Source organism: Balaenoptera physalus (genome assembly GCF_965194825.1).
Source record: "Balaenoptera physalus genome assembly, chromosome: 2".
Lineage (NCBI taxonomy): Eukaryota > Metazoa > Chordata > Mammalia > Artiodactyla > Balaenopteridae > Balaenoptera > Balaenoptera physalus.
Genome location: NC_138883.1, coordinates 90994871 through 91022787, shown reverse-complemented (window position 1 = coordinate 91022787; position 27917 = coordinate 90994871). Strand labels below are relative to the sequence as shown.

Here is a 27917-nt window from a genome sequence, read left to right as displayed (position 1 = left end):
CTAAAACAGAAAATAAAATATTTTCTTAAATTCTTTCTTTCTTCACAAAAGGCATGATATCCCTTCTTTTTCCTAGCAATGCATCTTAAACATGCAGAGAGGTAAAAATGTATGAGAGAAGGTTAGGATATTGTTATAGCTTGCCCCAGTCAGAGGAAATGAATATTCCATCTCATTTTACCTAACAGGGCTTTAGAGTTTTCAAATTCATGCATGTACACTATTTCACATCATCCTCACAAACCATTTTATGAGCTAAGTAACACTTCCCACAATTTATAGATTAGAAAACTAAAGTTAAGGAAACTCTATGACTTTTTCTAAGAGTAAGTCTTGCTCTAAGGTGATAGTTGTTCACATCTCTGAATCTAATAAAAACCACTGAATTGTATTCTTTAAATGGGTGAATTGTATGGTATATGAACTACATCAATAAAGCTGTAATTAAAAAAAAAAAAAAAACGGTACAGGAAGAGGATGCAGACCTAGGTCTTTTGCTTCTGATTTCAGAGCTCTTTCCATGACCCTCTAGTTAAATGCAATAGGAGGCTTTGGTCTCTGCATGTTAGAGTCTACCTTTTCCATATACTGACAACATACCCAGATAAGGAAAGACTTGGTAATTTTTCATTGCAGCCAGTGTAAATATGCATGAGGGTACCCAGGGAGTCTTGTCTTAAAGGAGAACTATATGATTTAATCAGCCATGTCAGTCAGCCTAAAAGCATATGCTAATTATTAAGGATATCTTAATGTAGAGCAGAGAAAACAGGTGATCTGAGAAGTTTGTACTAGATTCTGGCACTGACAATTATTATCAGTTACCAGGTAGACAAATCAGATCTACAGATTGTGATGTTGATGACAAACCTAGAAGAGTTGAAGAAAGTCACTTGAATTGATTTTCGACATTACCCATTAAAAGATATTAGATACTAGCCTGAAATACTGGAGGCAAGTAGGCATTTATCTCTGGCAGAGATTAAAGAACTAGTCAGCAAGGAACCTGTATTTTAAAATTTTGAGTGGAACCAAAGTTAGATTAAGTTGGGAGTTAGAATGGCAAGAAAGGTAATGAACCATATAATTTCTCTACTTTAAAACTTGCTCAAAAGCATACAACCCATTATGGAGAAGAATCTGACAATATCTACTGATAATACAGACATTTTTCTTTGACTCAGCAATCCCTGTCCTGAGAATATATTCTACAAAATCTCCTACATAAGCACAAAAAATATATGTACAGGTTTAATGATTATAGCATAATTTGTAAAATTTAGAGATTGTAAACAACCTGTGCATTTAGCAGTCAAGTACTGGTTGAAAAAACTATGGCACTCTTATTTGATGGAATACTATAAACTGTAAAAAAAAAAAAAAAAAAAAAAAAAGAGCAAGATCTCCATACAGATGTGAAGATATCTACAGGTCATATCATAAAGTGAGGAAAGCAAGTTGCAGAACAGTGAAGAGAGTATATTACTTGATTGAATATATACAATATATAAAATATACTACTCAGTGTAAATGGGAAAGAATGTATACAATGTATACAATATACTACATTCAGTGTAAAAGGGAAAGAATAAAAATAAGGCAAATATCTATTGTATTTGCCTTCATTTGTATAAAGAAATACTGAAAAGATAAATAAGAAATGAATAAAAATATTCTCTTTGGGAGGAATGATTAAAAATAAAACATGCTCAATTTTGAATCATTCTTAAATACATATTTAGGTGCTATTACTTAACTTCTAGTCACTATGAACAGATATGTTACTAATGACAAAAGGACCTCTACTTCATTTCTACCATACCCAAAATAAAAGCCTTAGAAGATTACTTGAACTTTGTTGTAAAATTACTGTCAACAGATTAATATCAGGCAAAGATTCTAGGCTTGGAGTAACAGCAATAGACATAAAAAGTAAGAGATTAATGAAAAACACAAAGCAAAGAAATTTTAGAAGTGAAAGAGTCAAAGAAAAAAATCCTACGTAAAGGAAAAACCCCACCCTGATATGATAAGAGTAATAAGTAACCTTAAAATCACTGAATTTACTAGCTTTTTTCCCCCTGCATTCCTCTAGTCTGTTGATTTATTTTAGGTAAAAATATTAATTTTGTCCCTGATTATAGTTTTTATATCTCCTCTGTTCTCAGCATCTCTGAATGCTAGGGAAGGTCATCGGAAACACCGATATTGACTCTACTTGATAAAACTATGAGAAAGTATGTCTCAACTGTTCTTATTAAGTCTTTAGAAATTTCACTAGTGACAAAATATTCCAGTCTTACTACACCGATGCTGGGAAAATTTCATTTTCATAATTATCCCCTTTTTATTTTAGGTATATTACATCTCTTAAAAGGGAGACACTTATGCAAGTAAGTATGGTTACCTTTATCCACTTTTGTAGTTTTTATTCTAATAGTCTTTCTGAGATGCAAAAAACTCATATATCTTAGCAAAATTAAAGTTCATGCCGGCCATATATAATATTATATATCAATAAACTACAGAAACAGAAAAAATGTTAATTAGTTAAAAAATTAAATTAAAAAAAAAAGATGCTCACTGAGGTCAGGAGAACAATGCATGAACAGAATGATAGTTTCAACAGAAACAGAAAATACAAGAAAGTACCAAGCAGAAATCACAGAGCTGAAGAATACCTGCACTGAAAAATACATTACAGGGGATCAACAGCAGGTTAGAAGAAGCCAGAAAAAAGAATTAGCAAACTCAAACACAAGGCAACAGAATTCATCCAATCAAAGAAGTAAAAAGAAAAAAGATTTAAAAAGTGAAGATAGCTTCAGTGACTTGTGGGACAACATTAAACAGAACAACATTTGCATTATAGGGGTCCTAGAAGGAGAAGAGATAGAGAAAGGGGCAGAACATTTATTTGAAGAAATAATAGCTGAAAACTTCCCTAACCTGGGGAAGGAAATAGACACCCAGATCTAGGAAGCCTAGAGAGTTCCAAGTAAGATGAGTCAAAGAGACCCACACCAAGACACATTATAATTAAACTGTCATAACTTAAAGACAAGGAGAGAATCTTAAAAGCAGCAAGAGAAAAACAACTTGTTATGTGGAAAGGAACCCTCCATAAGACTATCAGCAGGTTTTTCAGCAGAAACTTTGCAGGCCAGAAGAAAGTGGCATAATATATTCAAAGTGTTGAAAACAAAACAAGACAAAACAAACAACAAACAAAACCTACTAACCAAGAATTCTCTACTCAGACAAGTTGTCCTACAGAATTGAAGGAGAGATAAATAGTTTTCAAATAGTTTTCCAGACAAGCAAAAGGTGAAGGAATTTATGACCACTAAACTGGCCTTCCAAGAAATGCTGAAGGGACTTCTTTAAGCTGAAATGAAAGTGCTAATCAGAAATAGAAAAACATATGAGAGTACAAATCTCACTGGTAAAGGTAAACATATAGTAAAATTCAGAAAAATCTAATGTTATAAAGGTGATGAGTTAATCACTTATAATTCTAGTACAAAGGTTAAAAGACAAAAGTAGTAAAAATAACTATAACTACTATAATTGTTAATGAATATGCAAGATAAAAAGAAACTGTGACATCAAAAACAAAACAAGGGGGAGGAGTAAAAATGTAGAGCTTTAGAATGTGTTTGAACTTAACTTGTCAACTTAGACTGTTATAGATATGTTATTTTACGTAAGCCTCATGGTAATCACAAAGCAAAACATTATAGTAGATAGATAAAAGATAAAGAGAAAGGAATCTAAGCATGCCACTAAAGATTATCACCAAATAACAAAGGAAGAGAGCAAGAGAAGAAGAAAGGAACAAAGGAATTTAAAAACAGCCAGAAAACAATTAACAAAATGGTAAAGAGTTCACACATATCACTAATTACTTTAAATGTAAATGGACTAAGTTCCCCAATCAAAAGACACAGAGTGGCTAAACGGATTAAAAACAAAACAAAACAAAAAAAACAAGACCAATCTATACATTGCCTACAAGAGATTCACTTCACATGTAAGGAAACACACAGATAAAGTGAAGGCATGGAAATAGATATTCCATGCAAATGGAAACAAAAAGAAACTTGGATACCTACACTTTTATCAGGGAAAATAGACTTTAAGGCAAAGACTCTAATAAGAAATAAAGAAGGTCATTATATGATAACGGAGTCATTTCAACAAGAGGATATAACATTTGTAAATATTTATGTTCTTAACATAGGCTCACCTAAATATATAAAGCAAATATTAATGGACTTAAAGGGAGAAATGGACAGCAATCCAATAATAGTAGGGGACTTTAATACCCCACTTTCATCAATGGATAGATCAGTCAGACAGAAAATCAATAAGGAAACGTTCACCTAAACTACACATTAGAACAGAAGGACTTAACAGACATACATAGAACATTCTATCCAAAAGCAATAAAATGCACATTCTTCTAAGGCACACATGGGACACTCTCCAGGATAGATCATATATTAGGCCACAAAACATGTCTTAATAAATGTAAGAAGACTGAAATCATATCAAACATCTTTTCTGATCACAATGGTGTGAAACTAGAAGTCAATTACAAGAAGAAAACTGGAAATTTCATAAATATGTGGAGATTAAACAACATGCTACTGAACAACAAATGGGTCAAAGAAGACATAAAAAGAGAAATAAAAAATATATTGAGACAGATGAAAATGGAAATACAACAAACCACAACATATGCGATGTAGCAAAAGCAGTTCTAAGAGGGAAATTCATAGCAATAAATGCCTACCTTAAGGAACAAGAAGAATCTCAAATAAGCAAAATTAACTTACACCTCAAGAAACAAGAAAAAGAAGAACAAACTAATCCCGAAGTTAGTAGAAGGAAGGAAATAAAGATCACAGTGTAAATAAAGGAAATAGAGACTAAAAAGACAATAAAAAAGATCAATGAAACTAAGAGCTGTTTTTTTGAAAAGATAAACAAAATTGACTAAGAACAAAACAGAGAGGACTCAAGTCAGAAATGAAAGAGACGTTATAACTGGTACCATAGAAATACAAAGAATCATAAAACACTACTATGAACAACAAATGCCAACAAATTAGATAACCTAAAAGAAAACAATAATTTCCTAAAAACCTACAACTACCAAGACTGCTTTAAGAAGAACTAGATAGCCTGAAAAGACCAATAGCAAATTAGGAGATTAAAGTGGTAATTTAAAAAATCTCCCAACAAAGGAAAGCATAGGACGAGATAATGTCATGGCTGAATACTACCAAACATTAAATGAAAATTTATAACAATCCTTTAAAAGTCTTCCAAAAGGTAGAAGAAGAGGGAACACTTTCAACCTCATTTTATGAGGTCAGCATTACCCTGATACCAAAGCCAGACAAAGACAACAGAAGAAAACTATAAGCCAATATCTCTGATGAACCTAGATGCAAAATTTCTAAATAAAATACTAGCAAACAAAGTTCAACAACACATCAAAAAGACTAGACACCATGATCAAGTGAGATCCGTACCTGTGACGCAAGTTTGGCTTATTATAAGCAAATCAATTAATGTGTTATACCACATGAGCAGAATTAAAGATAAAAACCACACAATCATCTCAATAGACGCTGAGAAAGTATTTGACAAAGTTCAACATTTATTCACAATAAAAACTCTCATAAACAGGTATAGAAGGAAATTTCCTCAACAGAAATAGAAAAAATAATTCTAAAATTCTTATGGAACCACAAAAGACTCCAAACAGCCAAAGCATTCTTGGGAAAGAACAAAGTTGGAGGCATCAGCACATTTCCTGATTTCAAATTATATTACAAAGCTATAGTAATCAAAACAGTATGGTACTGGATTTAAAACAGATATATAGACTGATGGAACAGAACAGAGAGCCCCAAAATAAACCCAATAATATGTAGTTAACTAATTTTTGACAAACACACCAAGAATACACAATGGAGAAAAGATAGTCTGTTCAAAAAATGGTGTTGGAATGGCTGGATAGCCACATGCAAAAGAATGAGATTCGACCTTTAAATTACACCATATATGAAAGTCAACTGAAAATGAATTTAAGACTTAAACGTAAGACTCAAAACTGTAAAACTCTTAGAAGAAAACATAGGAAAAAAGCTCCTTAATAATGGCCTTGGCAATGAATTTTTTGGATATGACAATAAAAGCTAAGCAACAAAAGCAAAAATAAACAAGTGGGACTATATCAAAAAAAGCTCCTGCACAGAAAGGGAAGCAGTTAATTAAATGAAAAGGCAACTTATGGGTTGAAAGAAAATATCTACAAACCATACATCTAATAAGGGTTTAATGTCCAGAATATATAAATAATTCCTACAAATCAACTGCAACAAGAAAATCCAATTAAAAAATGGGCAAAGGACCAAAGTAGATATTTTTTTAACGAAGACATACAAATGGCCAACAGGCATACGAAAACGTGCTCAACATCACCAATTATCAGTAAACGCAAATCAGAACCACAATGAGATATCAACTCACACTTGTTCAGATAGCCATTATCAAAAAGATAACAAGTGTTGGTGAGCATGTGGAGTAAAGGGAACTCTTGTACCTTGGTGGGAATGTACATTGGTTCAGGCTTTGGAAAACAGTATGGAGGTTCCCCCACGACCCCCACCAAAAAAAACACTTTCATATAATCCAGCAATTCCTCTTCTGGGTATATATCCAAAAGAAATGAAATCATTACCTCAAAAAGATATCTGCACTCCCATGTCACTGCAAAATTATTCACAGTAGTCAAGGTATGGGAACAACCTAAGTGTATGTTGATGGATAAATGGATATAGAAATTGTAATACACACACACAGTGGACAATTATTTAACATTTAACAGCCAACTTAACAAAGGACATCCTATTCACACTCTTCACAGAGTCCACGAGATAAAAAAGAACAATTTCTGTGAAGATTTCCAGCTCTTCTTGGCACTCGGGTCAGATGGCGCTGTCTTTTTTATGGAGGCCTTGCAGAAAAACCCACTCTATGAAGCAGTTGATAGAAGTTTTGAGGATACCTTTATCATAAGGATAAGGAGATTCACAACCTTTTAAAAATAGCAATCTTAGGTTCACGCTAAACACAACGAATAGCAAAGCATCATTCAGCTCAAGCACTTTGAAGGATTCCATTATTATGTAATTTGAGCACTCCAACAAAAAAACTGTTGAAGGATTCAGTTAAATGTGGAATATAAAACAGCCAAAATGAACAAGAAGAAAATATAAGGATAAGTGGTATAGAAGGCTACAAAAGAAGAGATTACTGAATAAAAAACCTAATATATTTTATTGTGTAAAAATTCAAAGCTCCTGCTAGCTAAAAAGTACCACAAATGAAAAACTGGGAGACCTTTTTCCAATAGAATGACAGATGAAACAAAAACCTCAGTAGAAAACTGGATGAAGGACATAAGAGGTAAATCACAAAACAGAATAAAATTGGCAGGTAATCTTTCTTTAAAAAGTTCAGGGACGTCCCTGGTGGTCCAGTGGCTAAGACTCCACACGCCCAATGCAGGGGGCCCGGGTTTGGTCCCTGGTCAGGGAACTAGATCCCACATGCTGCAACTAAGTGTTCGCCTGCCACAACTAAAGATTCCGCATGCCGCAACGAAGATCTCGCACGCGGCAAAGAAGATCCTGCATGCTGCAAGTAAGACCCAACGCAGCCAAATAAATAAATAAATAAACAAATACTTTTTGAAAGTTCAATTTTGTCAGTAAACAAAGAAATTAAAACACCACTGATATATCCTTTTTTTAACTGAAAAAAAAGAAAGAAAAAGAATGACAATGCACAATGTTGTTAAATCATATGTAATCTTATGTGCTAATGACAGGCCATAGTCTTCCCTACTAGTTACCACACTCCTCCAAATCCAGGGGACATCTGGATTTGAATGAGGGGGTGGCAACCTCTGTTTCTTGGTCTCTTTAACTCCACAACCTCTTCCTCACTGGACTGGAGGGGAAGAGAAGTACTCCCATACTTTCCTCCTAGGAAATTCTTTTGTTTCTTCAAATTTCTTCCTCACCATCTTTTATAACAGGCTGAAGGTAGGCTCATGTCCTGCAAGATAGTCCATGACCTTTCTTTGGGATGTACCTACTGATGTCATCAGCCTTTATGACCTCAGAGGAAATGAAGACAGAAACAGTCTCATTTTAACATTCCATTACATAGTTTGAGTGGATTTGTGTTACAACCGAAAGCACTTTGACTAGGACACTTGTATTAAGTCCTCAGTTTCTCAAGGGTAGTTTACTTGGATTGGGCACAGTTAGCAAAAACTACTACATACTAAAATTATCACTTATCTTACCCATATTCATTCATTTCACAAATGTCCACTGAGTTTAAATTACATATTTGATGCCTGGGATACAAAGATGAAAAAAGACAGGGCTCACTAAGCAGCGGAGGCGGAAACAAGTCTGAGACATATTGTCATGGAATTGCAATGCAATGTGATAGTGGTATAGTAGAAGAAAAGATGGAAATGCCACAAGAACACAGCTATCCTCTCAGTTGCAGATCAACTGGGAATTCCAAAGAACTGGGAAACTTTTTTTTGTTTCCCACCTGCTGAATTACTTGAATAGTCACATTACACCAGATTGGCCTTGTGTTTATTCCAAAACTCAAAGTATAAGGAAAGTATAAGGAAACTGCGGTGTAAAGAAACTGGTATAAAGATGCCTTTTAAACTGTTCTGCTCTGACTAATAATAGTTTAGGTTGTAGATACAAGATTTAAAACAATAAGATAATAATACATATTGAAGGGTTAATATTTTTCTTAAATCTTTCTTATTTAATATTCTTGTGTTTTATACAAACTCTATAGTTACTTTGACAGGATTTTCTTTTAATTTTTTTTTATTGAAGTATAGTTGATTTACAATGTTTCAGGAGTACAGCAAAGTGATTCAGTTATACATACATATATATGTATATATATATCAATTTTTTCCAGATTCTTTTGCATTATAGGTTATTATAAGATATTAAATATAGTTCCCTGTGCTATACAGTAGGTCCTTGTTGCTTATCTATTTTATATATAGTAGTGTGCATCATCTGTTATTCCCAAATTCCAAATTTATCCTCCCCCATTTTTCTCCTTTGGTAACCATAAGTTTGTTTTCTATGTCTGTGAGTCTATTTCTGCTTTGTAAATAAGTTGATTTGTATCATTTTTTTAGACTTATCATATAAGTGATATCACATGATATTTGTCTTTCTCTGACTTACTTCACTTAGTATGATAAACTCTAGGTGCATCCATGTTGCTGCAAATGGCATTATTTCATTCTTTTTGATGGCTAATATTCCATTATACACACACACACACACACACACACACACACACACACACACACATCTGCTTTATCCATTCATCTGTCAATGGAGATTTAGGTTGCTTCCAAGTCTTAGGTATTGTAAAGTGCTACAGTGAACACTGGGGTGCATGCATCTTTTCGAATTAGAGTTTTCTCCGGACATACGCCCAGTAGTGGCATTGCTGGATCATATGATAGTTATATTTTTAGTTTTTTAAGGAAACTCCATACTGTTCTCCATAGTGGCTGTATCAATTTACATTCCCACCAACCGTGTAGGAGGGTTCCCTTTTCTCCACACCCTTTCCAGCATTTATTGCTTGTAGACTTTTTGATGACAGCCATTCTGACTGGTGTGAGGTGATACCTCATTGTAGTTTTGATTTGCATTTCTCTGATAATTATTGATGCTGAGCATCTTTTCATGGGCTTGATCATTTGTATGTCAGATTCTTCTGTATGTCAAGTTCTTCTTTGGAGAAATGTCTATGTAGATCTTCTGCCCAGTTTTTGATTAGGTAGTTCGTTTTTTTGATACAGAGCTGCATGAGCTGTCTGTATATTTTGGAGATTAATCCCTTGTCAGTCACTTCATTTGCAAGTATTTTCTCCCATTCTCTGCATTGTCTTTTTGTTTTGTTTATGGTTTCCTTTTCTGTGCAAAAGCTTTTAAGTTTAATTAGGTCCCATTTGTTTATTTTTGTTTTTATTGTCATTACTCTAGGAGGTGGATCAAAAAAGATATTGCTGTGATTTATGTCAAAGAGTGTTCTGCCTATGTTTGCCTCTAAGAGTTTTATAGTGTCTGGCATTACATTTAGGTCTTTGATACATTTTGAGTTTATTTTTTTGCATGGTGTTAGAGAATGTTCTAATTTCATTCTTTTACATGCAGTTGTCCAGTTTTCGCAGCACCACTTATTGAAGAGGCTGCCTTTTCTCCATTGTATATTCTTGCCTCCTTTGTCATAGATTAGTTGACAATAAGTGCATGGGTTTATCTCTGTGCTATCTATCCTGTTCCATTGATCTATATTTCTGTTTTTGTACCAGTACCATATTGTTTTGATGACTGTAGCTTTGTAGTATAGTCTGAAGTCAGGGAGCCTGATTCCTCCAGCTTCGTTTTTCTTTCTCAAGATTATTTTGGCTATTTGGGGTCTTTTGTGTTTCCATACAAATTAAAACCTTTTTTGTTCTAGTTCTGTGAAAAATGCCATTGGTAATTTGATAGGGATTGTACTGAATGTATAGATTGCCTTGGGTAGTATGGTCATTTTAACATTGATTCTTCCAATCCAAGAACATGGTGTACCTTTCATCTGTTTGTGTGGTCTTCAATTTCTTTCGTCAGCATCTTACAGTTTTCAGAGTACAGGTCGTTTGCCTCCTTAGGTAGGTTTATTCTTAGGTATTTTATTCTTTTTGATGTGATGGTAAGTGAGATTGTTTCTTTAATTTCTCTTTCGGGTCTTTCATTGTTAGTGTATAGAAATGCAACAGATTTCTGTCTATTAATTTTGTATCCTGCAACGTTACCAAATTCATTGATGAGCTCTAGTAGTTTTCTGATAGCATCTTTAGGATTTTCTATGTATAGTATCATGTCATCTGCAAACAGTGCCAGTTTTATTTTTTCTTTTCCAATTTGGATTCCTTTTATTTCTTTTTCTTCTCTGATTGCCATGGCTAGGACTTCCAATACTATCTTGAATAAAAGTGGTGAGAGTGAACAACCTCACTTTGTTCCTGACGTTAGAGGAAATGCTTTCAGCTGTTCACCACTGAGTATGATGTTAGTTGTGAGTTTGTCATATATAGCATTTATTATGTTGAGGTATGTTCCCTCTACACCCACTTTCTGGAGAGTTTTTATCATAAACGGATGTTGAATTTTATCAAAAGCTTTTTTTGCATCTATTGAGATGATCATACGTTTTTTATTCTTCAGTTTGTTAATGTGGTGTTTCACATTGATTGATTTGTGGATATTGAAAAGTCCTTGCATCCCTGGGATAAATCCCACTTGATAATGGAGTATGATCCTTTTAATGTACTGTTGGATTTAGTTTGCTAGTATTCCACTGAAGATTTTTGCATCTATGTTCATCAGTGATATTGCCTGTAATTTTCTTTTTTTGTGGTATCTTTGTCTGATTTTGGTATCAGGGTGATGGTGGCCTCACAGAATGAGTTCAGAAGTGTTCCTTCCTCTCCATGTTTTGAAATAGTTTCAGAAGAATGGGTATTAACTTTTCTTTAAATGTTTGATAGAATTCGCCTGTGAAGCCATCTGGTCTTTTGTTTTTGAGAGTTTTAAAATTACTAATTCAATTTCAGAACTGGTAATTGGTCTACTAATATTTTCTATTTCTTCCTGGTTCAGTTTTAGGAGGTTGTACCTTTCTAAGAATTTGTCCATTTCTTCCAGGTTGTCCATTTTATTGGCATATAGTTGCTTGTAGTAGTCTCTTATAATCCTTTGTATTTCTGTGGTGTCAGTTGTAACTTCTCCTTTTTCATTTCAAATTTTATTGATTTGGGCCCTCTCCCTTTTTTTCTTGATGAGTCTGACTAAAGTTTTATCAATTTTATTTATCTTTTAAAAGAACCAGCTTTTAGTTTCATTCATCTTCTCTATTATTTTTTGTCTCTATTTCATTTATTTCTGCTCTGATCTTTATGATCTCTTTCCTTCTATGAAACTTTGGGTTTTGCTTGCTATTTTTCTCTAGTTGCTTTAGGTGTAAGGTTAGGTTGTTTATTTGAGATTTTTATTATTTCCTGATGTAAGACTGTATTGCTATAAACTTCTCTCTTAGAACTGCTTTTGCTGTGTTCCATAGGTTTTGGATCATCATGTTTTCATTTTAATTTGTCTCTAGGTATTTTTTGATTTACTCTTAGATTTCTTCAGTGATCCATTGATTGTTTAGTAGCACATTTTTTAGCCTCCACGTGTTTTTTGCAGTTTTTTTTTCTTGTAGTTGATTTCTAGTCTCAAAGCATTGGGGTTGGAAAATATGCTTGATATGATTTAAATTTTCTTAAATTTACCAAGGCTTTTTTGTGGCCCAGCATATGATCTATCCTGGACAATGCTGCATGTGAACTTGAAAAGGATATGTATTCAGCTGTTTTGGGGTGTATTGCTCTATAAATATTCTTTAGTCCGTTTGGTCTAATGTGTTATTTAAGGCCTGTGTTTCCTTATTGATTTTCTGTCTGGATGATCTGTCCACTGAGGTAAGTGGGTGTTAAAGTCCCCCACTATTATTGTGTTGCTGTAAATTTGTCCTTTTATGTCTGTTAATATTTGCCTTATATATTGAGGTGCTCCTATGTTGGGTGCATATATATTTACAGTTGTTATATCTTCTTCTTGGATTGATCCCTTCATCCTTAGGTAATATCCTTCTTTGTCTCTTGTAACAGTCTTTATTTTAAAGTGTACTTTGTCTGATATAAGTATTGCTACTCCAGCTTTCTTTTGATTTCCATTTGTGTGGAATGCCTTTTTGCATCCCCTCACTTTCAGTCTGTATGTGTCTCTAGATCTGAAGTGAGTCTCCTGTAGGCAGCAAATATACAAGTCTTGTTTTTGTATCCATTCAGTCAGTCTGCGTCTTTTGGTTGGATCATTTAGTCCGTTTACATTTAAGGAAATTATCCATATGTATTTTCTTATTGCCATTTTGTTGTTTTGGATTTTTTTTAGGTCTTTTTTCCCTTTCTTCTTCTCTTCTCTTCTGGTTTGATGACTATCTTTAGTGTTTTGTTTGGATTTCTCTTTCTTTTTTTGTGTATATATCTATTATAGATTTTTGGTTTGCACTTACCCTGAGGCTCTTGTAGAGCAGTCTATATATATACGTGATCATTCTAAGTTGCTGATCTCTTAATTTCCAATACATTTTAAATACCTTGCACTTGTACTCTCCTCTCCTCACAATTTCTGTTTTTATTATCATATTTTACATGTCATTGTTTTGTGTATCCCTTAACTGCTTATTGTGGATACAGATGATTTTACTACTTTTGTCTTTTATCCTCCCTATTAGCTTTCTTTGTGGATGATTTCCTACCTTTACTGTATGTTTGCGTTTACTGGTGAGCTTTTACGTTTTGTAATTTTCTTATTTCTATTTGATGCCTTTTCTATTTTACCCAGAGGATTTCCTTTAACATTTGTTGTGAAACTGGTTTGGTGGTGCTGAATTCTTTTAACTTTTGCTTGTCAGTAAATCTTTTGATTTCTCCATCAAATCTGAATGAGAGGGCCTTCCCTGATGGCACAGTGGTTAAGAATCTGCCTGCCAATGCAGGGGACATGGGTTCGAGCCCTGGTCCAGGAAGATCCCACATGCCACGGAGCAACTAAGCCCATGCACCACAACTACTGAGCCTGAGCTCTAGAGCCCATGAGCCACTACTACTGAGCCCGTGCGCCACAGCTACTGAAGCCTGCATGCCTAGAGTCCATGCTCCACAACAAGAGAAGCCACCACAATCAGAAGCCTGTGCAATGCAATGAAGAGTAGGCCCAGCTCGCCGCAATGAGAGAAAACCCGTGCGCAGCAACGAAGACCCAACACAGCCAATAAATAAATTAAATAAAATAAATTAATAAAAAAAGAATCTGAATGAGAGCTTTGCTGTGTAGAGTATTCTTGGTCATAGGTTTTCCCTTTTATCACTTTAAATATATTGTGCCACTCCCTTCTGGCCTGCAGAGTTTCTGCTGAAAAATTAGGTGATAACCTTATGGAGATTGCCTTGTATATTATTTGTTGCTTTTCCCTTGTTGCTTTTAGTATTCTCTCTTTAATTTTTTTTTTCATTTTGATTACAATGTGTCTTGGTGCATTCCTCTTTGGGTTAATACTGTATGGGGCTCTGTGGGCTTCCTGGATTTGGGTGACTATTTCCTTTCCAAGGTTAGGGAGATTTTCAGCTATTACCTCTTCAAATATTTTCTCTGGCCTGTTCTCTCTCTCTTCTCCTTCTCAGACCCCTATAATGCACATATTAGTGCACTTGATGTTGTTCCATAGGTCTCTTAAGCTGTCCTCATTCCTTTTCATTCTTTTGTCTTTTTTCTCTTCAGCAGCAGTGATTTCCACTACTCTGTCTTCCAGCTCACTGATCCTTTCTTCTAAATCATTTAGTCTACGATTTATTCCTTCTAGTGTGTTTTTCATTTCAGTTATTGTATTCTTCATCTCTGTTTGGTTGTTCTTTATATTTTCTAACTCTTTGTTAAAAATTTCTAACTTCTTGCTCTCTGCATCCATTCTCCTCCCAAGTTCTTTGCTCATCTTTATGATCATTATACTGAACTCTTTCTCAGGTAGATTGCCTATGTTCACTTCACTTAGTTCTTCTTCTGGGGTTTTATCTTTTTCCTTCATCTGAAACATTCCTATGCTGCCTCATTTTGTCTAAGTTGCTATTTGTATTTTTATGTATGTAGTAGGTTATGTTTCTTGACCTTGCAGAAGAGGCCCTCTGTAGGAGGCATCCTATGTATCCCAGCAGTGCACTCCCCTCTTGTCACCCAAGCTATATGCTCTAAGGATTCAACCTAAGAGGGCTACATGGGTCCTTCTGTTGTGATGGGATAACTATGTGGGTGGTCTGGCAGGCCGCTAGTCTGGTTGGTTGCCAGGACCTGCCTTGTTGGGATGCTGCTGGCTGCTCTTTAGCAAGGCCTGTTCATGAGGTGGCTGGTTGTGGAATTCTAGGGGTCCCTGGAGCTAGTGGTGGCTCACTGATAGGCAGAATCAGGGTCCTGAAGACTCTGGGGCTGTTGCCCACCTCCTGGCAGGTATAGCTAGATCCTGGGCTACTCCTGGTCTATCGGCAGGCAGAGCTGGTTTCTGGACTCTGGCTGCAGAGCCCAAGGATCCCAGAGCTTATTTCAGATCATTGGTGGGATGGAGGTGTTGGCCCCTGACACAGTTGGGTATGGGGTCTGAAGTGTCCTGAAGCTTGTGCTGGTTTGCTAGTGGGATGGGCCAGGTTCCAGCTGGTCCCAGGGAAGGGTCTGAACTGTGTTGTGGGACTGTAGTTTTCTTGTTGCTGGTGTCTGTCCCCTGGTGGATGAGCCTGGTCTAGAGGCTTGGTCTAGCTTCCTAGTGGGAGGGGCTGGTGCCTGTTCACTGGTAGGTAGCGCTGGGTCTACCCACGGGCCAAGACCCTCTGGTGGACTGGGCAGTGTCTAGGGGCAGGTGCAGAAGAAGTTCTGGGCTCCATGGTCTTTAGGCAGCTTATCTGCTGATGGGTGGGGCTGTGTCCCTGCCCAGTTAGTTGTTTGGCCTGAGGCATCCCAGCTCTGGAGCCTGCAGGCTGCTGCGTGGGGCCAGGTCTTCAAGCTAATGAGCCAAGCTATCAGTTACCAATAATGCTCCTCAATATGTCTGCCACCAGTGTCTATGTACCCAGGGTGAGACAAAGCTGCCCTCCCCACCCCCACTTCCCCAGGAGACTCTCCAAGACCAGCAGGTAGGTCTGGCCCAGGCTCCTATCAAATTACTCCTTTTCCCTTGAGTCCTGTTGTGCATGAGATATTGTGTGTTCCCTTTAAGAGTGAAGTCTTTATTTTTCCACAGTCCTGTGGGGCTCCTGCAATTAATCCCCACTGGCCTTCAAAGCCAAATACTCTGGGGGCTCATCTTCCCAGTGCCAGACCCCTTGACTGGGTAGTCTGATGTAGGGCTCAGAACTCTTGCTCTTGTGGGAGAACCGTTGCAATTTAATTATTCTCCAGTCTGTGGGTCACCCATCCAGGAGGTAGGGTATTTGATTATATTGCATGTTCACCCTTCCTATCAGTCACATTGTGGTTCCTTCTTTATGTTTTTAGCTGTAGAAGATCTTTTCTGGTAAGTTCTAGTCTTTTTCACTGATGGTTGTTCTGCAGATAGTTGTGATTTTGGTGTGCTTGTGAGAGGAGCTGAGTTCAGGGTCTTTTTATTGTGCCATCTTGGCTGCTCTCCATAGGATGTTTTTTATTTATTGGAATACACCTTTATTAGGACAATATTTTACATGTATTATTCTATAAATATTTTTCTACTTTTTGGACCACGGCTCTTGTGTTTATTTTAAAAATATCACAGCTATACTCATGGTGAATATTCTACCAATGGCAGAGAATTTCAAGACCCTGACCTTCCTCCAAAAATTGCTCTAAAAGTATTTAAGCCACCTCTGCAGGTATGTCCCAAGACAATTCCAGTCGGAATTTGGGAGACTTCTCAAGGTATTCTCCCCTCCTATTCACTAGAAGAGTGGATCTAACTCCCACTTGACCAATAGTTTAAAGTACGTGCATGTGAACTTAATCTGCTTTCCTGAAGCAGAGTAGTGTATTAGTTAAGCCTTGGAGTCAGATGGACACAGATTTAAACACCAGCTCTGCCATTTGCAGACTAAGTGACCTTGGGCAAATTAATTTAAGTTTCAGTTTCTTCAAATATAATTTGGAGATGATAATAATGATTAACTTATAGACTTGTTAACTGGATAAAAATGAGATCATATATGTAAATCACAGTACCTGGCATTCTGTAAAGGTTATGTAAATTTAGACTATATTGTTATTAACATCATTTCTTAAGGAGTATAAATTCAAACTCACTATTACTTCATTCTTGTAAAAGCTTTGTTGAGAGAAAATACTGAAAATATTGAGGAGTGATTGAGTTTTATCTATTCCTTTAGAAAATCAGACATATTCTTGAATTGAGGTAGAGCAACAAAGAGATATGTATTAGAACTGAATTTTCTTGGCCACTTGTAGATCCATTTTTACCAGATTGTACTTTGTCTTCATGCCCTTGGTCAACATAGTGCAATGTTATAGACTCAAATATGGTTGGTTACTATATCAACATCATTCATTGCCTTACACAGAGCTTCTCTAGGGATAGCATATTAATTGAGCTGTTCAGAAGTATTCACCTTTTCATCCTTTCAAGGCTCATGGTAGGACTAAATATCTACCCTCTTTGAAGATAATTATGGAATTTGCAGCTTGCTCTGGGCAATGAAATAATGAATTTGACTACAACTGTATATGAAATCTCCAGTGACCCACGTTCCAGTTGAGTCTAAACTTCCTTATTTGTTTAAGTGAGGTCTTTAAGACATTTTTTAGTTTGTTCAAATTATGTTTCCTATTTTAAATTATATGAATTAAGGCATGAAAGGATAGATTAATCTATCTCCATAAAGTGGGAAAAAATGTGATTTCTTAAACCTAAATCTATTTTCCATTTATTCATTTATTCATGCATTGCTTCAAGAAATATTTTTTGCAGACTGTGAAAAACATTACAAATTTCAAGAGAGGTTGAAAGGATACAGTGGCTGACTTTAGTAACCAATTATAATCAGATAGGTTGATAAAACATATGCAGGTAATACTTGTGAACAATCTAACATCCATTGAAAAGTTAATACAAGATAAAGAGGCAAATAGATTGTATCAGAAATAAAACTTTAAGGATGAAACCGAGACTGTTTGTGGGATGAGGTAATCAGAGAAGGCTCACTTAAAAACTGATCAGATTTGCAGGAGTTCAGACATGGAAAAAGAATTCAGGCCAATGGAGTGTACATAGGGGTGAGGTTGGCTAACAAGGCATTTGAGCAGGACCTTGAGAAGACCACCCTGGTTGCAGGAAAGGGTTACCTTAGGGAATGTTTTAAGCATACGAAGAAGAAAAAGAACAACGGAGATTAAGATGAAGTGGTTATGCTAGTGTAAGCAGATTTTTACTATGTGTCTGTCAGGAAGTAATACATTGAACTCAAATCTTTGAGGATGACTGAAATAATTGATGGGTAATTATGAGTTCATTTAAATATTATAGTTGCTTAACAAATGATGTGAGTGATGTGGTTTTACCCCTTAAGTCATAAACTTGTTAATGAACCTAATTATTTCAAATTATCATAAATTTCATAAATGAACCAGGAACGAAACAACCAACACTACCAGTATGAAAATCATGGAGAAAAGAGAAGCCAAGGAATGCACTGTTACCTGTTACCATAAAGGAATAAAGTACAGTATTGTTAGTTAAAAATTCAACACATTGAAATAATAAAATCAAAGTGGTAAAGAATTCACACTTTGGTGAGGTCAGTGTTATGTATGACATATGAGATACATATGCTTCTTTCAAAATGTGGGTGGAGAGGTCAAATGTAGCAGGGAGAAAACTTTTGCAAGAGCTCATTGTGTTTTCCTCTTAGTGTACATGTTAAATGAAGGGTGCTGTGGTTCCCACATATCATTTCCTCTTTGTTTGGAGCCATTGTGCTCTAATGGGAAAAATGCTAGCAGAAGTATCAGTGACGCAGTGTCAGTTACCCACCCTTTCACCAAAATCTTTCCATCAGAATAGTTACTGTAAGTTAGACTTCTGTACTAAACAAAGAAACTAGCATTTTATTCCATTATTAAAAAAAAAAAATTCTAGGCTCTCAAACCTCTTCCATGGGTGGATTCTCAATATTCACCACTAACAATACACCTTAAAGTAAGTTCATATTGCAAGATCAAATTTGCAAAATTTAGTTCTGCTTTTAATTAAACCAAGATTTCTCTGTGAATGAGAAATTAATAGTTAAAATGAATGATTAGAATAATAACTGGCTCTTCTAAGGCTGGTAATCCCAAATTCTTTGATCTGCTACCACTAAGTTCCTATCCTGACTGCTGAGACTAACTGAATCCAAACTTAATCAAATCAATCATACCAAAAGAAGGGACACTATCAGAAGTTTCATTTTAAGACCACAAAACACTAATAGAATTTATGGAAGGTTTGAATTAGTTAGTACCTTGGGAAGACCTGTCATTCTTAATAAAATTTTCTTAGAGAGAAAGACTGAGTGCTACTACAATATGGTCTAAGAACTAATTGTATTTTGAAGTAATTGATACCACTATATTACAGTGGAAAGTCCATGGGAAAAAACAGAATGGCCTACATAGCAGTGTTCTTCAAATATTGAAGGAAATAAGAAACACCTGGGAATCTTTTACAAATGCAGATTTTGATTTGTTATTAGGTCTGGGGCTTAATAACATCACAGGTGTTGCTGATGCTACACCATGATCCATGGAGTTGTCTTTTGAGTAATAAGGTAACATAACATAGGTTAACATAGTGCTGCAACAATTACTAATTATGTGACTTTGAACCTGTGTTCTCAGCTGTAAAGTGGTACCATGAACACCAATCTCATAGGAATCACTAGAGGAGTAAGTGAAATTATGTTTGTGAAGTGCTTGGCAAAGTTCACCTTAGAAAGGAGCACAGAAGGGAAAGCAGAGGATACGGGAAATTATGTTGGTATTTGGGTAGATGTAGTGGTGGGAGTTCGTGGAAGTTCTCATTGCTTTAATTTTCTCATTGAGGTAGGAAGCAAAATCACTATCTGAGATTGAGGATAGGGGAAGTTGTGTTGGAGATATGAAGAGAAAAAAGGTGGAAATAGTTGTCTTCGTGAGTGGTAGAAATAAAGGACTAGGGAAAACTGTTTGCCTGACAGAAGGTCAGTTTGAGTTATGTACTTATGAATTAAAAATGAGACTAGTTAGCATGGTTGAATGCTTTCTCTATGTAAATTTAGCTGCACACTTTCAGATGTGGGAAAGGTGGAGAATTATTTTTAATTATTTTAATTACTTTTAATTAGTTACTTGGAAAATTGTAAAAGGAGTTGAAGATAAATGCAAAGAAGTAACTATAACTATTGACCACAGTATTTAGTTAGGTAAGAAGGGAAGAAAGGACATCAGTGGGGTGAGGGACAGTGGAAAAGTTAATAGGACCTAAATATTGTTGAGATTTCATTTTTGACTTAGCATGTGGAAAATTTTTGGAAATGTTCCATGTGTACCTACACTTGAATGTAAAGTCTTGATTTGTTGCATGCACCCTCTCTCTGTCTCTCTCTCTCCCACACATACACACACACACACGTCATAATCACTAATGTTTTCCTGATATTATCTGCTAATTCTTTTTGTCAGATTTAGCTATTATTATCTAAGAAGGGAGGATTAAAGTATTATGGATTTTAAATGAAAAACTGTGAGTTTGTCCTTGAGATCGTCTGAACATTTTTGCTTTATATATTTCTAGGCAATGTTTTTGGTACATATATCTTCACACTTATTATACCTTCTGTTGGATTGTTTATCAGTAGGTAGTCTATTCCTTTTAATGCTTTATTCCTTTAATTTGTCTGATACGAATATTACTATATCAGCTTTCTTTTGGTGAATATCTCCTTCCGTTATTAACCTTTTCCAGTGTTTCATTTTTAACCTTTCTAGGAGGTTTTGTTTTGGGTATTTCTTTTTGTGTGTGTGTGAGAAGAATAAAGATGCTTTTAAAATAATCTATTTGAGGCTTTTGCTCTGAGTAGGATGTAGTAGGTCTTGCAGGCCAATCTTTCCACTTTAATAACTAGAAAAAACTGGGTAAATTACAAAATGCTATTCTTAATTACAAAAATGATATTTTTAAGGATATTGGAAACAATGGGAACAAGTGAAAATTCCATAGAGGGAAAAGCCTTTCCTTTGTGAGCTGACAATCTCCACTTATCTTCATCCCTTGAAAGCATTTACTGATTTGGGGTACTACTGAGAATCAAGCTTGGCATAGGCAGAAGTACTCTACTAGAGAAGACATGAACCATCAGAGCTTTAACAGTCATGTAGGCTGGTGTAAAATCAAGACAAGCCCCATGTACATGGCAGCCAATTTTTACTGTGGGATATTTATAGAGTTCTGTGGTGGTATGGAAGGCTGGGGCAGGGCTGGACCAGAAACTTCTAAAAGGCTGCACAAAGTCTCTTATAGTTCTTAAACAGTGACTAGGAGACAACATCTCACAAATAGCTGGCTGGTCTTCCCCTCGGGACAATATGTCAGATTTTGAAGATGTGTGTTATTGGAGGTTAAAGAGTTAAGCTCAAAACATTCAAAGCACAGAATTAACTCTCCCTTCCTATTTCATGGCTGAGGATATATAGAGACTTCCTAGGTTCTTAACTAAAAACCCACGAAGACCATGCCCGAACTAGAGGTGGGCTAATCTTACCAAAACTGTAATCCAGCTGAGATCCAGTTCAATCACTGATTAAGTCATGGTATTCAGTCCCTCATGATAAATGGAAAAAGGGAGAACCATCTCTGGTGGACAATAATACCATCTAAAGCTCTACAGTTACTTAATACCCAATGCTTAGTGTACAATAAAAGACTGCAATCAAGTCAAGTGCATGATAGAAACAGACACACAGATGATCCACAAATTGGAGTTAAGAGACAAAGGGCTTTAAAATAATATTATAAATACGCTCAAGAAATTAAAAGAAAAGATGAACAAAATAGATAAAAATTTCACCAATAATCAGGATCTGTGAAATGAATAAAGGATGCATTCTGGAACTCATAAATACAATGTCTGGAATTAAAAATTCATTGAATGTTTTTAAGAGAAGACAAGATTAATGAAGTTAAAGGAAGTCCAAAGAAAATATCCAAACCGAAACACACACACACATGCGTGCACGCACACACACATGCACACAGAATGGAAAAAACAAAACTGTATAAGAGACATGGGGTATGGGAATTCTGAAGGAGAGGACAGCGAGATTGGGGCAGAGCAGCATTTGAAGAGATAATGATGGAGAATTTCCCCAAACTGATAAGAGAGATCAACTCACAGATTTTTAAAGATTTAGAAAATTCCAAAGAGTACAAATAAAACCACACATAAGCACATTACACTCAGACTGCTGAAAACTAGAGATGAAGGGAAAAATCTTAAAACAACCAGAGAAAAAAGATACATTACCTTCAAAGGAGAAATAATAAGATTTTATTAACAGAAACAATGGAAACTAAATGAAAAATTTAAATGACAAAAAACAAAACCAAAAATAAAACTCACTGCCAACATAGAAATATGTGACCTGCAAAAATGTGCTAAATGTGAAAGTGAAATAGACATTTTCAGACATCAAAAGGACAGAGCATTCAGTATGTTTGAATTTTTTATATTGTTCTTGTTATATCTCAAGTCTCAACACCATTACTTACTAATTGTGAGAAAATGACAAGTTACTTAACCTCTTAAGGTCTTCATTTGTAAAACAGGGATAACAATTCTATCAATCTTAGAGCAAACTACGAAGCTTTAGCGTGATAGTGAAAATGCTTAGTAAACTCCATCTCCACAGAGAGATAGTCATTATTATGATAGCTAGGTTTATAGTCCATTTACTATTTTTGTCCTTATTTGAACACGATGTTCCAGGTGTTGTTCAACAAGCACATTGAGTGGTTACTTCTTGTGTCCTAGACATGCTGCACCTATTAAAATACAGCCCTTAAGATTTCATTAGCTATTTGGTAATCATACACTGATTCATATTGTGCTTGCAATTAATTAATTGGGTCTTTAAAAAGTGTATTACTATGTAGCCATATGTCTTCCAAAGTTTATCTTTATAGCTGGAATTTTGAATCCACCTGCAGGGCTTCACATTTACTCCTATTACATTTCATCTTGCCTGAGTCAGCTGATTGTTGAGATCTTCTTGGTTCCTGATTCTCTTTTCTGTTGTGTTGGCTATCTCTTCCAGCTTTATGTTGATGGTTAGTCTCTTTTACATATAATCCATATCCTTATTAAAATAAGAAATGTACAGAACAGAAGAGTAGCAGGGACATAAACCTGTGGTTCGCCACTAGAAAACAATGATATATTAAATAGCAAACTTTGGACATTGTTACTCAGTTGTTACAAATCCACAACTACCCAGTCCTTATTTCTCTTTTGTCTATAATATCATGATGTATTTTGTGAAATTCCTCACAGTTGTTACTGAACCAAACTTGGGTCTGAATGCCTGACACACAGCAAAACCAATCTGCTGACACCAGGTTGTGGTGAACAAAAGTATGACATTTATTGCAGGACCAAGCAAGGAGGATGGGCAGCTTATGCTCAAAAGACCTGAATTCCCTGGTGGCTTTCAGGGAAGGGTTTTTAAAGGTAACATGAGGGGTGAGTGTTGTAGGGTGCCTGATCAGCTTGCGGACATTCTTCTGATTGGTTGGTTGTGAGGTAATAGGGTGGTATTTCTGGAGTTAACATCATCAACCTTCTGGTCCCAACCCATCTGGGGTCTATGTGCTTGTGGTCAGCATGCAATTAACTTCTTCCACCTGGTGGGAGTTTTAGTATCTGCAAAACTACCCAAGGATATGGTTCAGGATATTATCTATAGGCCTTGAGGAGGAACTAAAGGTCCTTAACTTTGTTTTATGGTTAAACTATCATTATTTTGTCTTGTTTGACTGCTTTCCTTTGTTTCTGCATTTTCTTACTTCTCTGATTAAATTTGCTCTTTGAAACTCAGGGAAGGCCTAGGAGGCTAAAGCTTTCCTAAAACAAGAGGCAGGGAACACAGGGGTCAGAGCGTGGGGTGTCTGTCCCTGGGATGGCTCCACAGGGTCCTGGTTGGTTTCATAGCCTTCCCTTGATGTACTTACTCTGGTAGCTTTATTTTAAAAAAGAAGACAATCCTTTTTCAGGTGCAACTGAAACAGAAATTCCTATCAATCCTCATTGCACTTTAGACTCTACAAATGAAAGAGTCTAGAGAAGTTCCATTCTGAAAACTATTTTTGAAAACTATATTTAAAAATAAAATTATATTTAAAAATGTTTGTTTCTTTTCATTCTTTTGGTTTTGATTCTTTGGGGGCTTCAATTTTATAGAGTTTCTTTGCCTATTTTAACTATCATTTTCGATAACATTTAAAACTTTTTCTTGATTTCCATTTTGCTCATTTTCTCTTTTCCTTCTATCCTTACTATCTTTTTTTCATCAGTGTCTTATTCTCTCTTGGATTTCTTCCAATTTCACCTTCATATCTCTTGATGGCTTTCTTTTTCACATTTTTTCAGTATGACTCTTCACTAAGCTTTTGCTTTTATTCTCTGTGGTTTTCATTCACAGAAGCACATCAGTAAGGTTTGAAATGGGTAGTAAAACATTTAGTTATATTTTACTCCTATTCCACTGTATCATTCCTCTGGAGAATGTCCTTCATCTGCCATTTGTTTTTCCTGTTCCTTTGCCCCTCCCTCCTTATTTTTCTTCTTCTTTTGGGAAGTCCTTCTACCTGTTTTGTGGTATTGAATTTTGTTTATCTCCCAATTTCTCTACTGAAAGTGAAATTTCATTTGCTTGTTCTTCTTCTTGTTGATTTTGGATGACTTCCATGAAGAGGGAAATGCCACTTTTATGCTGCCATCTTCAAACCAGAAGTCATCCAGCATGTTCTCCAACTTTTTATCTTGAAAAATTAAAAACTTAAGAAATGTTGTAAAACTATCAAAATGGAATAACTCTATGCCTTTTCAACATTTTGCCACATTTGCTTTCTCTATTTATTTAGCTAAATCATTTTGAAAATAAGTTGCAGACTCTGCTAGCATTAAAAAAGTGAAGCAAATAAAAAGCATTTAAATATCAATGATTATTATCATTTATGCCTATGCATAGCTCACATTCCCCAGGAGCAGACTCTGTAGCAAGGATTCCAGTGTAAGCAGGTTATTGGGAGAAACAAGGAACATGGGTTAGAGAGGGAAATGATATAGGGAAAGTAAAATAGCCAATGAAAGATGCAGTATCAAGCCAGCTACCACAGTGGGTGACTGGGTCATAATCCCTTAGGGAAACAAACTCTGGAAAAAAGTGCAAAATACATGCCTCTGAATTATCCCAGCCAAGGATGGGGAGTGGAGGGAAGTTGTGGCATTTATTAACTCTCTCTCATCAGTCATCAGTTAAGGAATTACCCTCAGAGGGTATTAATTCTGGCCCTCCACATGTGGGCAAAGTGAGTTCTGGCAGCCATTCAACCAAGATACAGTTGCTGGCTGATGGAAGGCAGGCTGATGTGTAGTGAGCACCAATCGATTTTCAACAGCTAATTTAACACATGTGAACAAGAAGTCAGGAAGAAAACTGTTTAGAACAATGCACTTATGCAATTATTGAAATAAAAAGACATTTAATAGGCAAAGAGAATCTTGACAGAAGCAAGTATTAGACTGAGATTAGCTGTCACCTTTAGCTCTACAGGTGTCATCATATAAAATTTTCTCTTTTTTTTCTCTTCTTATATTGACTAAAACCTGCAATAACAATATTGAATTGAGCAGTGACTCATTTTTAGTGTATCACCATTAAGGAGGATGTTCTACAGGTTTGTGGTATTGCCCTCTATCAAATTAATGAAGCTTTCCTCTAAGTCTCACCAAACTAAATTTACTTCATCTTCTATTAAAAATGAACATTAAATCACGTTAACTATTATATTTTTTTGTATCTCACAAGATGATCATATTGTGTCATTTAATTTTAGGTCTGTCTTTTGCAAGCAGCATATAGCTGGATCTTTACTTGTGAACATTTATGTTTAATTCTAATCAGTTCTTAGGGTCTGTCTTATAATATGAAAATTTAACGTATCCTTATTTATTATGATGACTAATGTGTTTGAAATTCTTACAATTTTATTTTAGTTTTCCTCTTTTAACCAAACTTTTCAGTTATTTCTATTTTACTTTCTTATTAGATTGTTTTCTATTACTCTTTTCTTTATTGGCTTTGGAAGTTATAAACTTCATTTCTATTCTTCTAGGGGTTAATCTAAAAATATGCAGCATATTTTTCATCAACATTTAGAATATATTTATATCTCTATTCTCCACGTAAATAAAGGAATAGTCTCAGTAAATTACTTTTATTCTTGCTAAACTTTTACCTCCCACCACCTCCAATGTTGTAATCATTAAAGATTTTAGTTCAAGACTGCTTTTAAATTTTTTAACATTGAGATTTAAATATACACTTACACTTAACCAGTTTTCTTAGTCTTCACTGTTCCCCCCCCCCTTATTAGCACTAATGTATTCGTGTTTATATGCAGGTACTTATTTATTTATGAGGCATAATTTACATAGTGCTTTATTTTTTGCCCTTTTTGGTATATAGTCCTATGAATTTTTTTTAATTAATTAATTTTATTTATTTATTTTTGGCTGTGTTGGGTCTTCACTGCTGCGCATGGGCTTTCTCTAGTTGTGGCAAGTGGGGGCTACTTTTTGTTGCGGTGTGAGGGCTTCTCATTGTGGTAGCTTCTCTTGTTGCGGAGCACAGGCTCCAGGCACGTGGGCTTCAATAGTTGTGGTGCACGGGCTCAGTAGTTGTGGCTCGTGGGCTTTAGAGCATAGGCTCAATAGCTGTGGTGCACGGGCTTAGCTGCTCCACGGCATGTGGGATCTTCCCGGACCAGGGCTTGAACCTGTGTCCCCTGCATTGGCAGGCGGATTCTTAACAACTGCGCCACCAGAAAAGTCCAGTCTTATGAATTTTGACAAAAGAATATGGTTGTATAATCAGCACCACAATCAAGATATAGAACAGTTCCATTATCCAGATAATCCTCTTGTGCCTCGATGTAGTCAACCCTTCCTCTCACTGCAGTCACTGGCAACCATTGATTTGTTTTCTGTACCTATAGTTCTTGCCTTTTTCAGAATGCCATATGAATGGAACCATACTATACGTAGACTTTGGGTCTGGCTTCTTTCACTTAGAATAATGATTTGAGATTCATGCATATGTTGTGCATATTAGTAACCTGTTTCTCCCTATTGTTGAGTAGTATTTAATCAATTTTTTTATATCTCACACTTTCCTCTGGACACCTTTCTTATTTTACTGCAGTAATTCTTTCAGAGAGAGTCTGTAGCCAGTAGACCTTTGAAGTTCTTGCTTGTGCCAAGATATTTGTATTTAAACCTGCTTGTGAATGATATTTTGACTGGTATATATTTTGGTTTAATGTCATTACACTCAGACTTTTGTAGGTATTTCTGCACTTTCTTCTAGGACCAAGTGCCACCAAATGATGTATCTGATGCCAATCTGATTTCTAGTCCCTTTATAAACTGTTTGTGTAACTTTTATTTTTTGAAACTTTCAGAGTTTTCTCAGTCTTTTGAGTTCACAGGTTTCACTAAGCCGTGGGTCTTTATTCATTCATTCATTCATGGCCCTTGGTGGGCCATTTCAGTCTGAAGTCTTGAATTTTCATTCAACTTTGTGAAGTGTTCTTTGCTCTCTCTCTTTTCCTTCATATTCTCTCTGGAATTCCTTTTGTAGTGAAGAATGGACTATCTGAATTCATCTTCCATATCATAACATTTCTCTATTTTTTACCTTTCTGTATTTTTGTTCTACTTTTGAATGCTGTGATCTTCCTAATTGTTTGTTTTTTATCCATATTCGGTCTATTGCTTAACCATTCTGCTAAGATATTTACTCACCCATCATATTCTCGATTCCTAAGAACTATTTTTTATCAGCTCCATTTTCTTG

At 35.6% G+C, this 27917-nt stretch overlaps 1 protein-coding gene across 9 annotated transcripts in view; it reads right to left on the bottom strand.

The window, feature by feature from the left end:
* Positions 1-27917, bottom strand: part of FAM227B (family with sequence similarity 227 member B) — a 263560-nt gene that overhangs the window by 46527 nt on the left and 189116 nt on the right. The window contains exon 11 of one of the 9 annotated variants that reach the window (XM_082453040.1): positions 7-23201. The exons of the other annotated variants lie outside the window; for them this stretch is intronic. Within the exon in view, the coding sequence (XP_082309166.1) occupies positions 23143-23201 (59 nt within the window). The 3' untranslated portion in view covers positions 7-23142. Of the gene's footprint in view, positions 1-6; positions 23202-27917 lie in introns of those variants that run through there. 9 annotated transcript variants of the gene reach the window in all.